Source organism: Heptranchias perlo, chromosome 5 (genome assembly GCF_035084215.1).
Source record: "Heptranchias perlo isolate sHepPer1 chromosome 5, sHepPer1.hap1, whole genome shotgun sequence".
NCBI classification, from domain to species: Eukaryota; Metazoa; Chordata; class Chondrichthyes; order Hexanchiformes; family Hexanchidae; genus Heptranchias; species Heptranchias perlo.
The window spans coordinates 56,738,015-56,754,612 of record NC_090329.1 but is presented as its reverse complement, the minus strand read 5'-3'; the positions used below and the strand labels follow the sequence as shown (position 1 = coordinate 56,754,612).

The 16,598-nt window shown below is 45.6% G+C and overlaps 1 protein-coding gene across 1 annotated transcript in view; it reads right to left on the bottom strand.

The window, feature by feature from the left end:
- The window catches only part of gareml (GRB2 associated, regulator of MAPK1-like), a 154,442-nt gene extending 142,546 nt beyond the window's left edge, over positions 1 to 11,896 (bottom strand). The window contains exon 1 of the mRNA XM_067984432.1: positions 11,699 to 11,896. Coding sequence (XP_067840533.1) covers positions 11,699 to 11,807 — 109 coding nt within the window. The 5' untranslated portion in view covers positions 11,808 to 11,896. The remainder of the gene's footprint in view (positions 1 to 11,698) is intronic.
- Between the last annotated feature and the right edge of the window lie 4,702 nt (positions 11,897 to 16,598).

Here is a 16,598-nt window from a genome sequence, read left to right as displayed (position 1 = left end):
TCAAACAGAGCAGACAAGTATAATGACACATGTGCTAATGATGTTAGAAGTACATCTATCTTTATACAAATGAAAGCTGATGGGTTGGGATAGATTTTCAACTTGCCGCCTGGGCATAAATCTGGCATTATGGATTGACCGCCCATTATAGAAACCGCACCTTCTTTATTTCCATTTTGAAGTCAGGTGTAAAAGTAACAAATAAAGGCAAACAGCCAAGTCCTTACTTTAAAAATTCTAATTTTGGCGCAAATTGAAGAATATAATTTGTTTAACAATATTCACTGATGTCAGAATTATAAATGATCAATTCTTACAGTATCTCAATCTTTGTCAATAAGTTTCAAAATTTATCATCGTCTCACGTACATAAATGAAACACTGCCGTCTGATGACTATTCTTTCAGATGCTGAAGGAAACAAAACAACTGAAATTGCCGAACGGCATCAAATGCAATAAGGTCTAACAAATAAATATTTAATGATGTGAGCAGTCAGCTCAGGCTCTTCCCGATAATAATCAATATTAAACACTTCACAATAGATTTGGAAATTACCTTCTTGTCACATTTATAAATCAGTAAGGACTTTCTTTGCTCCCTGGGTTACATCTTGTGAATTTGTAGTGTGACATTAGCATTGTTAATGTTAACCCACAAACTGTTTAAAGCCAAATGAAAGTCTGTCTGGCGACAGACACTGAATGAACTCTAACCCTAAACCACAGAGAATAATCAATGCTGGGCCACTTTGGGAAGAATACCGGAAGGCTGACATTGGTTTCCCATCGTTAAAGATATTGCATTAAAAAGTGAACATGAAGCAGGATAACTATAGTATATTAAATTTGTTAGGTATGATGCACACTTCATATTTGGTCATTCAGTGAAGCTGTCACATGCTACAGCTGCAGGCCTCTGCCACTAGACAGAGTTTCATAAAATTCAAGGGGGAGAAATTCATTTAGGCCCATAGCAAGATCCCCCAGATTCTCAGAAGTCATATAGGAGGTCAGTAAGAGGAGGACGGTGCTCTTCTCGAGGGGAGAAGAAGGGTCTCCAAACAAGTAGCCTAGCACTAGTGGCAAGAGGTGGCCAAACAGGTCATTGCGAGGAACATTGCACCGAGAACCTGGCTGCAATGTAGGAAGAAATTTAATGACCTTACCAGGGCTGCTAAGGTAAGACTCCTAAGTCTCATATTTGTTACTGTCTGCTGAGCCATGCATCACCTGTACTCCAATACTCACAAGCCTTCCCGATCCTGCTTCCCATCACTCTTCTCCAATCACATTTAAGGAATGAATGCATGAATTGCAACAATTATACATTCCTTTCTGACGCAAAAACACAAAAGGAAATGCGGCCCAACCATGGCTAACAAAAGAAATTAAGGATAGTATTAGATCCAAAGAGGAGTCATATAAAGTTGCCAGAAAAAGTAGCAAGCCTGAGGATTGGGAGCAGTTTAGAATTCAGCAAAAAAGGACCAAGAGATTGATTAAGAGGGGAAAAATAGAGTATGAGAGTAAACTTGCAAGGAACATAAAAGTGGACTGTAAAAGCTTCTACAAGTATGTAAAAAGAAAAAGATTAGTGAAGAGAAATGTAGGTCCCTTACAGTCAGAAATGGGAGGATTTATAATGGGGAACAAGGAAATGGCAGAGCAATTAAACAAATACTTTGGTTCTGTCTTCACGGAAGAGGACACAAATAACTTCCAGGAAATGATAGGGAACCAAGGGACGAGTGAGGAGGAGGAATTAAAGGAAATTAGTATTAGTAAAAAATAATAGTGCTGGAGAAATTAATAGGACTGAAAGCCGATAAATCCCAGAGTACTAAAAGAGGTAGCCATGGAAATAGTGGATGCATTAGTTGTCAACTTCCAAAATTCTATAGATTATGGAACAGTTCCTGCAGATTGGAGGGTGGCAAATGTAACCCCACTATTTAAAAAAGGAGGGAGAGAGAAAACAGGGAACTACAGACCAGTTAGCCTAACATCAGTAGTAGGGAAAATGCTAGAGTCTATTATAAAGGATGTGATAACAGGACACTTAGAAAATATCAATGGATTAGACAAAGTCAACATGGATTTATGAAAGGGAAATCATGTTTGACAAACCTACTGGAGTTTTTTGAGGATGTAACTGGTAGAATAGATAAGGGAGAACTAGTGGATGTGGTTTATTTGGATTTTCAGAAGGCCTATGATAAAGTCCCACATAAGAGGTTAGTGTGCAAAATTAAAGCACATGGGATTGGGGGTAATAAACTGGCATGGATTGAAAATTGGTTAACAGACAGGAAACAGAGAGTAGGAATAAATGGGTCTTTTTCAGGGTGGCAGGCAGTGACTAGTGGGGTACCGCAGGGATCAGTGCTTGGGCCCCAGCTATTCACAATATATATCAATGATTTGGATGAGGGAACCAAATGTAATATTTCCAAGTTTGCTGATGACACAAAACTGGGTGGGATCGTGAGTTGTGAGGAGGATGCAAAGAGGCTTCAAGGTGATTTAGACAAGTTGAGTGAGTGGGCAAATGCATGGCAGATGCAGTATAACGTGGATAAATGTGAAGTTATCCACTTCGGAAGGAAAAACAGAAAGGTCGAGTATTATTTAAATGGTGATAGATTGGGAAATGTTGATATACAAAGGGACCTGGGTGTCCTTGTACACCAGTCACTGAAAGCAAACATGCAGGTGCAACAAGCAGTTAGGAAGGCAAATGGTATGTTGGCCTTCATTGCAAGAGGATTTGTGTACAGGAGCAGGGATGTCTTACTGCAGTTATACAGGGCCTCGGTGAGACCACACCTGGAGTATTGTGTGCAGTTTTGGTCTCCTTACATAAGAAAGGATATACTTGCCATAGAGGGAGTGCAGCGAAGGTTCACCAGACTGATCCCTGGGATGGCAGGACTGTCGTATGAGGAGAGATTGGGTTGACTCGGCCTGCATTTGCTCAAGTTTAGAAGAATGAGAGGGGATCTCATTGAAACACATAAAATTCTGACAGGGCTAGACAGACTGGATGCAGGGAGGATGTTTCCCCTGGCTGGGGGGGTCCAGAACAAGGGGTCACAGTCTCAGGATACGGGGTAGGACATTTAGGACTGAGATGAGGAGAAATTTCTTCACTCAGAGGATGGTGAACCTGTGGAATTCTCTACCACAGAAGGCTGTGGAGGCCAAGTCACTGAATATATTTAAGATGGAGCTAGATAGATTTCTAAACACAAAAGGCATCAAGGGGTATGGGGAGAGAGCGGGAATATGGTATTGAGGTAGAGGATCAGCCATGATCATATTGAATGGCAGAGCAGGCTCGAAGGGCCGAATAGCCTACTCCTGCTCCTATTTTCTTTGCTTCTATATTTCTATCACAGCAGCATAATTCATTGAATCTCCTTCTGCTGCTACTAGCACATTCTGCACCTGCTACTGTCCTCACAATTACTTCCCTCACTTCCCCACACTTCTGCCATCTTTCACCCGACATCCACGCTATTCTACCCTGACGTACACATCCTCAAAACATCACTCGAGGCTATCACTAACGCACTCTCTTCTTTCTTGCAGGAGAAGCTGGTGCACAACACTCGGGAGCAGGCATGGTCTAGATTAGGGCAAACATACATCCTTGTCCTGTCCCCAGGAGGAGATGCTCAACGTTATGGGCACCAGGCCCATGGCAACTGGCAAGGCTGGAGAACACGTCCAGCAAGGTTTCTGCACAGCGTACCCTCTTTTTCCCTTCTCACTGCAATCTCATCCTATACATTCTGCATCATGAAGTGCAGCTGCTTTGAGCAGTCATTCATCTCTCTCTGCTAACCCTTGTCCACCTCTTCTATTTTGGGTCCAGAAGCTAAACAGGGCCCTGAAAGAGCAGAGGAAGAGGAGGGTAGCACATTTGAAGAAGAGGCGTCACTTATCCTTACCCTTGCAGGCAACCAGCTGAGAACCTGACAACCCATGCAGTTCAGAGGGTAGGCGAAAGGGATCCGCACTGGGAGATACACCCAGCGCTAGCACACAGGAGCAAGGGCGACCTGGGAAGCAGCTTGCCTGAGGGAGAGCTCGCATCCTGTAGAGTCCACAGATGAAGACCTCCAGGCCTAGACTATAAAAGAAGACTGATGGGAATATATAGAACTTTCTAAGTGCACTGAGCTGCCTGCCAGCAAACTTGTACACAATTGCAGAGAGCATGAATGAGTCCAGCTCCAAATTGTCTGGGGTCTTCGCGCAGGGCATTGAAACTATGCAGTCAATCATGGAGCAAGTGGTCAGCTCTGGGCACACTCCGCAGCGATGGCGCCTCTAGTGACAGCTCTGAGAGCTCAGATTCGAGCTCAAGCTACTGCCATCTTGGCTCTGGGTTCGAGCATCTCCTCTGGCTTTCAAAGCATGAAAGAGTGCATGGATGGGGGCTTCAAAGCATCACATCACTTCTGTGCTCTGTTCTCACGCAGAGCAGTGGGAGTGCTGAGGCTCAGCCCCATGAGAATGGCCGTGATGCCATGGGAGAGGCACATGCTGTCCTCTCTCAGGATGACAGCACGCCTGCTCCCTCACCAGCCTCTCAACCAACCCTTGTTAGTTCCAGACAGCCAGCTGGCCAAGACTGCACGGCAGACACTTTGCAGTCTGCAACCGGACCGTCTACAGCCAGAGGACCTTGAACTTGCCCGCCACAGCCATTTCAAGTGCCCTCAGTGGAAGTTGAGCAATCTTCCAAGTTATAGCCATTGGGGAACCATCTCATGGGGGGACTCTGGAATAGGCAAAAGAGCACAGAAGTCAGGCACCAGGGCCTTGAACAAGGGTGACTTTTAGTTCTCAATTGTTAATATTTGGAATTATGCAATTAAGACTGATGAAGCACCTTGTTTTTTTTGGCTTTTTCTTAACTTGGCTGTTGGTCTTAACATTCATAGTGATGTGAGTGCAACACCCAAGAAGACGAACACTGACAGCATTCATGTGGTGAGTGTAAGGGCCTCGGTGAGAAGGTAGGAGGGACTGGGTGCATTGGAGAGGGAAGGGACTTTTCAACTGAACCTCTCCTCGATTATTTGCTGCCTCACAGGATTGATGGCTCTTGCCCTTTGTCAACATCTTCCTGCTGATCATCCCGCTCCAGCTCGTCCACTTCTTCCTCCCCAGGTGTCTGAAGGGTTGCTATCTTTGCAGCTCAAAGTTATGGACCATGCAGCAGACACGACAAATCTAGAGACTTTGTCAGGGCTGTACTGCAGATCACCTCCAGCCCTGTCTGGGCAGCAGAGCCTCTGCTTCAGAAGGTCAATGGTTTGATTCATCAGAGCTCTGGTGGATGTATGGCTCTGACTGTAGCACTGAGCGTCCTGAGCTCGGGTTCCTGACAGGAATCATGATCAAGGGCTGAACGTTTATTTCAGGCAAGCGCCCGGGACAATTAAGGGACGCTCAAACTAAAATGGTGGTCAACACACTTCCGGTAAATATCAGATACGTGCAATTGCCATCTGATATTTTATGTTTTACACCCGTTTGGTGGCCGGATTAATCGGCACTATCTTTGCAAGCACTCTCAGAAAGGACACAATAATTTGGCTGGCATAGGAAATGAAAATGGCACACAGAAATAGCTACTAAAAATACCCTCGGTACAACTCCTTCCATCACACCACCCTCTTAATTGTAAACAATTTTACAACACCAAGTTATAGTCCAGCAATTTTATTTTAAATTCACAAGCTTTCGGAGACTTCCTCCTTCCTCAGGTAAATGTTCAGGAGCTCCTTGAAGCCTACGCATTTATACATATAGAACAATACATGGTGTTTACAGACTGCCCCTGCAAGTAAACTGTTCGGTTTGGAAATGTTGGAACCATAAGCAATCACTGTACAAAGCAACTTTTCAAAACAATATCCATCATTTCTGGACAAATGTTGAATAAAAGTCAAACAGGGGAGATTGCAGAAAACCATTTCAAACGATTAGGAATAATATTTTTTCATTTATTTTATTAAATAACAGAATTTAATAAAACATGTTGTAAATACACTGATCTGACAGCATCTAAACAACAGTTCTACATCTTTCATTTGCTCTTTTTAGAAGCTGATGAACGTCTGTTTTTCCAAGTCTCATATTTCCAGCATTTGTAGTTTTTTTCCCCCTTTTTTATTATCTGTACTGTTATTTTCTATTTGGGGCCTATCACTCAATACACTGCCAAATCCTCTGTGTTAAATATACCCTACCCAGGGACAGGTTATTAGTATATGGGATGGAAATTCCCTTAAGCCTGTTTTCGGGCCTGAAAAGGGCACTGCGCATGGACCGCGGCCCAAACCGGGAGGCCCGAGGCAGGCCTGAAATTATTGGTCGTTTAGGTCATTAACATTCTTTCAGCTAGCTGTTGGCGCCTCTTGTGTCTCCACAGGCAGCTTGCCCATTTTATAAAGATCAATGTTGGGCTGTTTGACACACCAGCAACAGTCCGAAGACAAGTCCCAAGAGGGAAGAGAACGGGAAGGGGTGGGGGGGATGATTGTAGGCTGGCAGTGGCTCTCAGGAGTGCTGTGGAACTGGGAGGAGCACTGCTGCTCCTCTTGGCTCCACATCAAACCTAAAAACCTTTTTGGTGGTGGCGGCTTGCTAGGCTGCTTCCATGCCTGGAAAACCTGAGTAGAGTAGGCCCAAAGCCTGCACCGCTCGGAGCAGCCCAGTTTCCATGAGGGGTTCCTAAAACAGGTATTGGGCCCCTTATTAGCATATGCAAGGGACCTAACACCTGTTTTAGATGGTTCGATCCAATATCGTGTCGGACGTCTTTCAAGCATCCTTAGGACACAGGATATTGGTCTCTAAAATTGGCCCTTGTCGCACCCACTTTATGCCTGTAAAACGAGGGTATAGAGGTCCAATTTATACCCCTATTTACGTTGCAGAACAACTTTAGGAAGCAAACATCAAAAACTGTAGCTGTTGGAAATCTGAAGCAAAAACAGAAAATGTTGAAAACACTCATCAGGTCAGTCGGTGTCTATGGAGAGAACAGAGCATTTAACCTTTCAGGTGTGGGCCTGAGTTCTGCTGCAGGGTCATCTGTTCTCTCCACAGATTCTGACTGACTCGCTGAGTGTTTCCAGCAATTTTCTGTTTTTACTTTAGGAAGCATTTAGGATCCGGTGTGTTGTAAACACCACCCCATCGACAATGTGAGATGCTTTCTACAGTATTCAGAAAACCAACTGAACATAAGCAAGCTTGCACATTCACAGTTATTTTTTAGTTGCAACTTGTGGATAAATATCTAGCTGCTGTATCTTCCCAGTGACAGGAGACGTTTACGCAAAACCGAGCCGAAAAATAAACATAGTTGTATGAATCATTTCTGGACATAGATAGTGGGTGTATAAGTTTCTAATGACCAATTCTCTAGCAAGGAAGGTGGGTCGAATTCCACAAATTTAACTCAAAGTTAAGAAAATAAATTCTGACCATAACTATTCCTAATTTTAAGTAGAACATCACTTTTAGACTGTGGTGTTGTCACAGTCCTGAACTGTTTGCTGCACTGCTGGTGGTAGGGTATAAATAGATTTGTAAATATAAACATGTCAAATTCAAAAAGTGAATTCAACTTTGGTAGGACTTATAATTTGCTGTTCCATAATGAAGGACAAGTACAACTGATTAATGAAGTATAGATTGACCGTGATTTGCCACGTGGGGGTAGGGGAGATTTCCTCTGTACCAATATTATAGACCCACTCTTCATAAACACATTTACGATTTCACTGTATGCAGCACACAGTGGAAATCTTCCCCCGCAGTGAGTTACCAGCGTCAAGCATGCTGTCATGGGGAACTATGGAGAGGAAGCCAGATGCTTCCCCGGAGGGAAGAATGAAAAGAAAACTGAAGAAAAAGTCACTCCATCTTGCTGTTGCACATTTTCCAGTAGCCTTGTATAAAGTAGCATTGGCAGAAGTCCAAGCCACTTCCTGCCCTCTCTTCCCTTTCTGGGACTTCTTGTGGGCTAAGAAGAAACTTAAACGTATTACAAATAAAAATACAAACACAACTGACTTCAGAAGCAGGTGAAATGTTTTTTTGTTTTTTACCTATGGGGACCATTTTTGCAGGTGCCCTGCGTGCAGGCCAAGCATATTGGGAAATCACAGGCAGCACATTCACAATTTCCCAATATACACAGCTGACATGCCCGGCCTGTCACTGATAGCGCACATTCATAAAATTAGTTCTATAGTGTCTTGGCTTAGTAGAAATCAAATTATATTTGCAATTTCAGCTCCTGCCGTTCAAAAATTCAGAATCTCATTTGAGCTCTCAGAGTGAGTGTGACTACTATGCGTAGTGAGGGCGATTTGTTGAATATTAATATTTGTTTTCCTTTGAGGTAATGCTAAATCTATACAAATCACTGATTATATGGCAATTAGAATATTACAATAAATTTTGTGAGACCCTGCCAAAGGTGCAGGACATTGCAAAACGTACTCTGATGTCTCCAGCTTTGGACACTCCACCTAAGGAAGGAAATAAGGCTTTGGAGAGGGTACAGAAGAGATTTACAAAGATAATACAGGGGAAGAGAAGCTAGAGAAACTGGGGCTCTTCTCACTAGAACAGAGAAGGTTAAGAGATCTGATAGAAATGTTAAAAATTATAAGGAGATTTGATAAAGTAAATAGGGAAACATTATTTGTAATGGTCAGTGAGTCGGTAACTAGGGGGCAAAAATTTAAGATCATTACCAAAAGAATGAAAGGACGGAAGGTTGTTAGGACATGAAATACCCTCCCAGAAACAGTAGTGGAAGCAAAATCATAATAGCTTTTAGAAGTGAAATGGATAAATACTTGTACAAGAAAAAATTTTAAAAGGTATGGTGAAAGGCCAGTGGAATGAGACTAAGTGAATAACTCTTTCGGAGAGCCAGCACAAGCATGATGGGCCGATTGTCCTCCTTCTAAGCTGCAAAATTCTATGAAATACATGCACTTGTAACAAACCTCACATCAAAACTGTGTGAATTGACAATCAGAAGAGGGGAAAGAGTAGGGAAATGGGATTAGAGTGGGTAGCTCTAGTTGAAGTGCTAGCACCGGCATAGGCATGACAGGCCTAAGGGCCTCCAACTGTGCTGCAATTTCTATAATTCTACAAGAAGAAGCAGTGCATCAATTCCTGGACCTTGGCCAGTAAGACACAGCACTAAAATACTGGACACAGAGGAGAATTCCAACAAGTTGAGTTTCAGTTATTGACAGATGAATCATTTATGAACACCTTGCTTTCTTTGCTAGGTTTATTGGGCATTCTAAGCTTATTGCTGAATCCCGTTACACCACACCATTATGATTCTCACCGAGAAACAATATTACAATCATAGGGATAGAGCTCATTCAACCAATCGCAAACTGCAGTAACATTTCTGCAACAACCCAATTCAATGTACAGTACTGGTAGCACTGCCCAGAGCCACAGGACAAATGTTGCTGAATAATTAGACAGATCATGAGATAAGCACTTGAATCATGCTTTTGTATTAGGTCTCTTTATTGCTAAAATATGGTAAACACCCATTTTAAAAATTGTACAGGTGTTGATGAATTACTATTTCACCTGAGTTTTCAAAGTGGCTTTTAAGAGTTTACAATCAATATGTGACTCTTTAGGACGTCTAAATCAAGAATGTGTGCTCCATAGAATGACAAAGATTATTTGTGAATATTTTGAAAGTTATAGGAGACCATTAGTGACTGTGCAGTTCACTGTTAAAAGACTTATTTATTACAAGGGAAACCCAGGAATGAAAAGGAAAAACTTACATTTATATAGCACCTTAGCACACTCCCAGGATGGCCCAAAGTGTTTCACAACCAATGAATTACTTTTTTGAAGTGTTTGTTGAATAGGCAAGCATCTTTAACTGTTTAACTGGTCATCTGTCTAATTTGCACACAGCAAAATCCTACAACACATCAATGAGATAAGTGACCAATTGAAATATTTGTGGTGTTCTTTGAGGGATCAATGTTGGCCAGGGCACTGGGAGAACTCCCTGCTCATCTTCAAATTGTGCCATGGGATTTTTACATCCACCTGAAGAGGCAGACAGTTTAATACCTCATCCAAAAGACGGGCACCCCCAAGAATGCAGCACTTGGTCAGTAATACACCGAAGTGTCAGCCAGATTATATGCTCAAGGTTTGGAGTGAGGCTGCAATCCACAACCTCAGAGTGTTACCAACTAAGCCAAGCTGATAGCAGGTACTAAAAGTAACCAGGCCATAGAATAAAACTCCAAAGCATGAACAAATACTTAATAAGGCTGTAGTTACTTTAGTTTTTCTTTCAGAGACAAACATAAATTTTAAATGGTTCTTATTTTGCTCTGCTTTATAAAAATCAACATCAAGGCCAACCAAAGTGTGTTTCTATTATAGGTTGTATAGTATAAAATGCATTTAGATTTTTAAAATTGCAAAGGACACGCAGCACTCCCATAGTTAATATTCTGTAGCAATAATTTCTCTTTGGTTTGAATATGACGCAGGCCTTTACGTTTCTGTGCGGAGACAAGTTATCCAACCAGTGAAAAGTGGTCACCCTCCCCGGGAGTCAGACCACTTCAGTTTAATGAACTGTTTGTTTGATCCCAAAGATGGTAAACCATGGCACAAAGTTTCAATGCTCCAATGTAAATATCGATTTAATGTACTTCTTCCCCGTTATTAGTACTTGCGGGAGAGATTCTAAACTTCTGATGTATCTGATCCATTCCAATTACTGCAGTGATAACCTTATTCGGTGGCTGCTGTCCATGCCCCGCGTTTGGATAAATGTCACAACCCGTCGCAATCTGGAGGGAATGTATTTAAAATATAAGATTTTCCTCAGTGATACCGAACTGCATGAAAACATGCAACTTGAAGATTTCTAGACTGCGAATTCAGTCTCTAAGCTAAACTAAGACACTGCACAGAGCTGCCTTTTCACTGCAGATTCCCAGCACTCGTTGTTTATTGGCACATTTTTATCTGTTCAATTAATTATTTCACTGAACTCAAAACGTTCCTCAGTCTCGCTCTGCGATAAACTGCACGTCTAATGAAAGAAAAAACCCCCCGAATATGTGATGATTCTCGGTGTCCGGGGTTCAGTATTGGGGGATCCCCAGGCCCGGGGTGAAGTTGTGGAGCAGTCGGACGGACTGTGCATCTGCCGCGAACCCGAGAGCCGGGCGATGGGTGTCCGGGGGCTGTTGTCTCCTTGCGGTCACGAACATGCGGTGGACCGAGCCCGCTCCCTCCGACAAACGCCACAGATAAACCTGGAGCAGCCGCGAGTGATTCCCAAAGTCGGCGGCACAGACTTTCAATCAATCTCCTCCGTGAATTCCCAAACAGAAGGAAACACACACCGACACCTGAAATAAAGAGCAGCGAGCAAGCCCGGGGTCACAGAGCGCTGGGCGATGGAAAACACCCAAACTTTCAGCTCCAACTGGACCGCAGGATTTCAGCACGTCCCCAAGTTCGGGACAACTATCAGCAGATCGGAGGAGTGTCTGTTGTGGTACTTTACACGGTTATATCTCAATAATGGGCATCTAACAACTGGCTCATCCTCCTGAAAATCTCTGCAGCTTCCCTTACCTTGACTCAGCCGGGCCAGTGTTGGTAAGCGAAATTTGCCGACGATAAGATCCAGAGGTAAAGATACCGAGCTCCATTTGATTTCAGAGCTGCCCGAAGACTTATCCATTTTCCGGCATCATAACTTGTGCCGTCGACTGACAACATGCGAGAGGCGGCTGGAAAAGCGAACTCTCACCGAGAGGGCAGGGATTCCTCCAAACGCCATATTGCAAAGAGGCAGAGAGTCCAACAAACCCCCACCGAGGATATCCGCAGCACCTCCTCTCCCAGAGCCGAGAGCAGCTCAACACTGCACCTCTCCTCTCTAATCCCAACACTGCACCTCTCCTCTCTAATCCCAACACTGCACCTCTCCTCTCTAATCCCAACACTGCACCTCTCCTCTCTAATCCCAACACTGCACCTCTCCTCTCTAATCCCAACACTGCACCTCTCCTCTCTAATCCCAACACTGCACCTCTCCTCTCCAATCCCAACACTGCACCTCTCCTCTCTAATCCCAACACTGCACCTCTCCTCTCTAATCCCAACACTGCACCTCTCCTCTCTAATCCCAACACTGCACCTCTCCTCTCTAATCCCAACACTGCACCTCTCCTCTCCAATCCCAACACTGCACCTCTCCTCTCCAATCCCAACACTGCACCTCTCCTCTCTAATCCCAACACTGCACCTCTCCTCTCTAATCCCAACACTGCACCTCTCCTCTCTAATCCCAACACTGCACCTCTCCTCTCTAATCCCAACACTGCACCTCTCCTCTCTAATCCCAACACTGCACCTCTCCTCTCTAATCCCAACACTGCACCTCTCCTCTCTAATCCCAACACTGCACCTCTCCTCTCTAATCCCAACACTGCACCTCTCCTCTCTAATCCCAACACTGCACCTCTCCTCTCTAATTCCAACACTGCACCTCTCCTCTCTAATCCCAACACTGCACCTCTCCTCTCCAATCCCAACACTGCACCTCTCCTCTCTAATCCCAACACTGCACCTCTCCTCTCTAATCCCAACACTGCACCTCTCCTCTCTAATCCCAACACTGCACCTCTCCTCTCTAATCCCAACACTGCACCTCTCCTCTCCAATCCCAACACTGCACCTCTCCTCTCCAATCCCAACACTGCACCTCTCCTCTCTAATCCCAACACTGCACCTCTCCTCTCTAATCCCAACACTGCACCTCTCCTCTCTAATCCCAACACTGCACCTCTCCTCTCTAATCCCAACACTGCACCTCTCCTCTCTAATCCCAACACTGCACCTCTCCTCTCTAATCCCAACACTGCACCTCTCCTCTCTAATCTCAACACTGCACCTCTCCTCTCCAATCCCAACACTGCACCTCTCCTCTCCAATCCCAACACTGCACCTCTCCTCTCTAATCCCAACACTGCACCTCTCCTCTCTAATCCCAACACTGCACCTCTCCTCTCTAATCCCAACACTGCACCTCTCCCCTCTAATCCCAACACTGCACCTCTCCTCTCTAATCTCAACACTGCACCTCTCCTCTCTAATCCCAACACTGCACCTCTCCTCTCCAATCCCAACACTGCACCTCTCCTCTCCAATCCCAACACTGCACCTCTCCTCTCCAATCCCAACACTGCACCTCTCCTCTCCAATCCCAACACTGCACCTCTCCTCTCTAATCCCAACACTGCACCTCTCCTCTCTAATCCCAACACTGCACCTCTCCTCTCTAATCCCAACACTGCACCTCTCCTCTCTAATCCCAACACTGCACCTCTCCTCTCTAATCCCAACACTGCACCTCTCCTCTCTAATCCCAACACTGCACCTCTCCTCTCTAATCCCAACACTGCACCTCTCCTCTCTAATCCCAACACTGCACCTCTCCTCTCTAATCCCAACACTGCACCTCTCCTCTCTAATCCCAACACTGCACCTCTCCTCTCTAATCCCAACACTGCACCTCTCCTCTCCAATCCCAACACTGCACCTCTCCTCTCCAATCCCAACACTGCACCTCTCCTCTCTAATCCCAACACTGCACCTCTCCTCTCTAATCCCAACACTGCACCTCTCCTCTCTAATCACAACACTGCACCTCTCCTCTCTAATCCCAACACTGCACCTCTCCTCTCTAATCCCAACACTGCACCTCTCCTCTCTAATCCCAACACTGCACCTCTCCTCTCAACACTGCACCTCTCCTCTCTAATCCCAACACTGCACCTCTCCTCTCTAATCCCAACACTGCACCTCTCCTCTCTAATCCCAACACTGCACCTCTCCTCTCAAATCCCAACACTGCACCTCTCCTCTCTAATCCCAACACTGCACCTCTCCTCTCTAATCTCAACACTGCACCTCTCCTCTCTAATCACAACACTGCACCTCTCCTCTCTAATCACAACACTGCACCTCTCCTCTCTAATCCCAACACTGCACCTCTCCTCTCTAATCCCAACACTGCACCTCTCCTCTCTAATCACAACACTGCACCTCTCCTCTCTAATCCCAACACTGCACCTCTCCTCTCTAATCCCAACACTGCACCTCTCCTCTCTAATCCCAACACTGCACCTCTCCTCTCTAATCCCAACACTGCACCTCTCCTCTCTAATCCCAACACTGCACCTCTCCTCTCTAATCCCAACACTGCGCCTCTCCTCTCAACACTGCACCTCTCCTCTCTAATCCCAACACTGCACCTCTCCTCTCTAATCCCAACACTGCACCTCTCCTCTCTAATCCCAACACTGCACCTCTCCTCTCTAATCCCAACACTGCACCTCTCCTCTCTAATCCCAACACTGCACCTCTCCTCTCTAATCCCAACACTGCACCTCTCCTCTCTAATCTCAACACTGCACCTCTCCTCTCTAATCACAACACTGCACCTCTCCTCTCTGATCACAACACTGCACCTCTCCTCTCTAATCCCAACACTGCACCTCTCCTCTCTAATCACAACACTGCACCTCTCCTCTCTAATCCCAACACTGCACCTCTCCTCTCTAATCCCAACACTGCACCTCTCCTCTCTAATCCCAACACTGCACCTCTCCTCTCTAATCTCAACACTGCACCTCTCCTCTCTAATCTCAACACTGCACCTCTCCTCTCTAATCTCAACACTGCACCTCTCCTCTCTAATCTCAACACTGCACCTCTCCTCTCTAATCTCAACACTGCACCTCTCCTCGCTCAACTCGACACTTCATCTCGCCTCTCTAATCTCAACACTGCACCTCTCCTCTCTCAACACTGCACCTCTCCTCTCTAATCCCAACACTGCACCTCTCCTCTCTAATCCCAACACTGCACCTCTCCTCTCTAATCCCAACACTGCACCTCTCCTCTCTAATCCCAACACTGCACCTCTCCTCTCTAATCCCAACACTGCACCTCTCCTCTCTAATCCCAACACTGCACCTCTCCTCTCTTATCTCAACACTGCACCTCTCCTCTCTAATCCCAACACTGCACCTCTCCTCTCTAATCCCAACACTGCACCTCTCCTCTCTAATCCCAACACTGCACCTCTCCTCTCTAATCCCAACACTGCACCTCTCCTCTCTAATCACAACACTGCACCTCTCCTCTCTAATCCCAACACTGCACCTCTCCTCTCTAATCTCAACACTGCACCTCTCCTCTCTAATCCCAACACTGCACCTCTCCTCTCTCCTCTCAACACTGCACCTCTCCTCTCTAATCCCAACACTGCACCTCTCCTCTCTAATCCCAACACTGCACCTCTCCTCTCTAATCACAACACTGCACCTCTCCTCTCTAATCCCAACACTGCACCTCTCCTCTCTAATCCCAACACTGCACCTCTCCTCTCTAATCCCAACACTGCACCTCTCCTCTCTAATCCCAACACTGCACCTCTCCTCTCTAATCACAACACTGCACCTCTCCTCTCTAATCCCAACACTGCACCTCTCCTCTCTAATCTCAACACTGCACCTCTCCTCTCTAATCCCAACACTGTACCTCTCCTCTCTAATCCCAACACTGCACCTCTCCTCTCTCCTCTCAACACTGCACCTCTCCTCTCTAATCACAACACTGCACCTCTCCTCTCTAATCTCAACACTGCACCTCTCCTCTCTAATCCCAACACTGCACCTCTCCTCTCTAATCCCAACACTGCACCTCTCCTCTCTAATCCCAACACTGCACCTCTCCTCTCTAATCTCAACACTGCACCTCTCCTCTCCAATCCCAACACTGCACCTCTCCTCTCTAATCCCAACACTGCACCTCTCCTCTCTAATCCCAACACTGCACCTCTCCTCTCTAATCCCAACACTGCACCTCTCCTCTCTAATCCCAACACTGCACCTCTCCTCTCTAATCCCAACACTGCACCTCTCCTCTCTAATCCCAACACTGCACCTCTCCTCTCTAATCCCAACACTGCACCTCTCCTCTCTAATCCCAACACTGCACCTCTCCTCTCAACACTGCACCTCTCCTCTCTAATCCCAACACTGCACCTCTCCTCTCTAATCCCAACACTGCACCTCTCCTCTCTAATCCCAACACTGCACCTCTCCTCTCTAATCCCAACACTGCACCTCTCCTCTCTAATCCCAACACTGCACCTCTCCTCTCTAATCCCAACACTGCACCTCTCCTCTCTAATCTCAACACTGCACCTCTCCTCTCTAATCACAACACTGCACCTCTCCTCTCTGATCACAACACTGCACCTCTCCTCTCTAATCCCAACACTGCACCTCTCCTCTCTAATCACAACACTGCACCTCTCCTCTCTAATCCCAACACTGCACCTCTCCTCTCTAATCCCAACACTGCACCTCTCCTCTCTAATCCCAACACTGCACCTCTCCTCTCTAATCTCAACACTGCACCTCTCCTCTCTAATCTCAACACTGCACCTCTCCTCTCC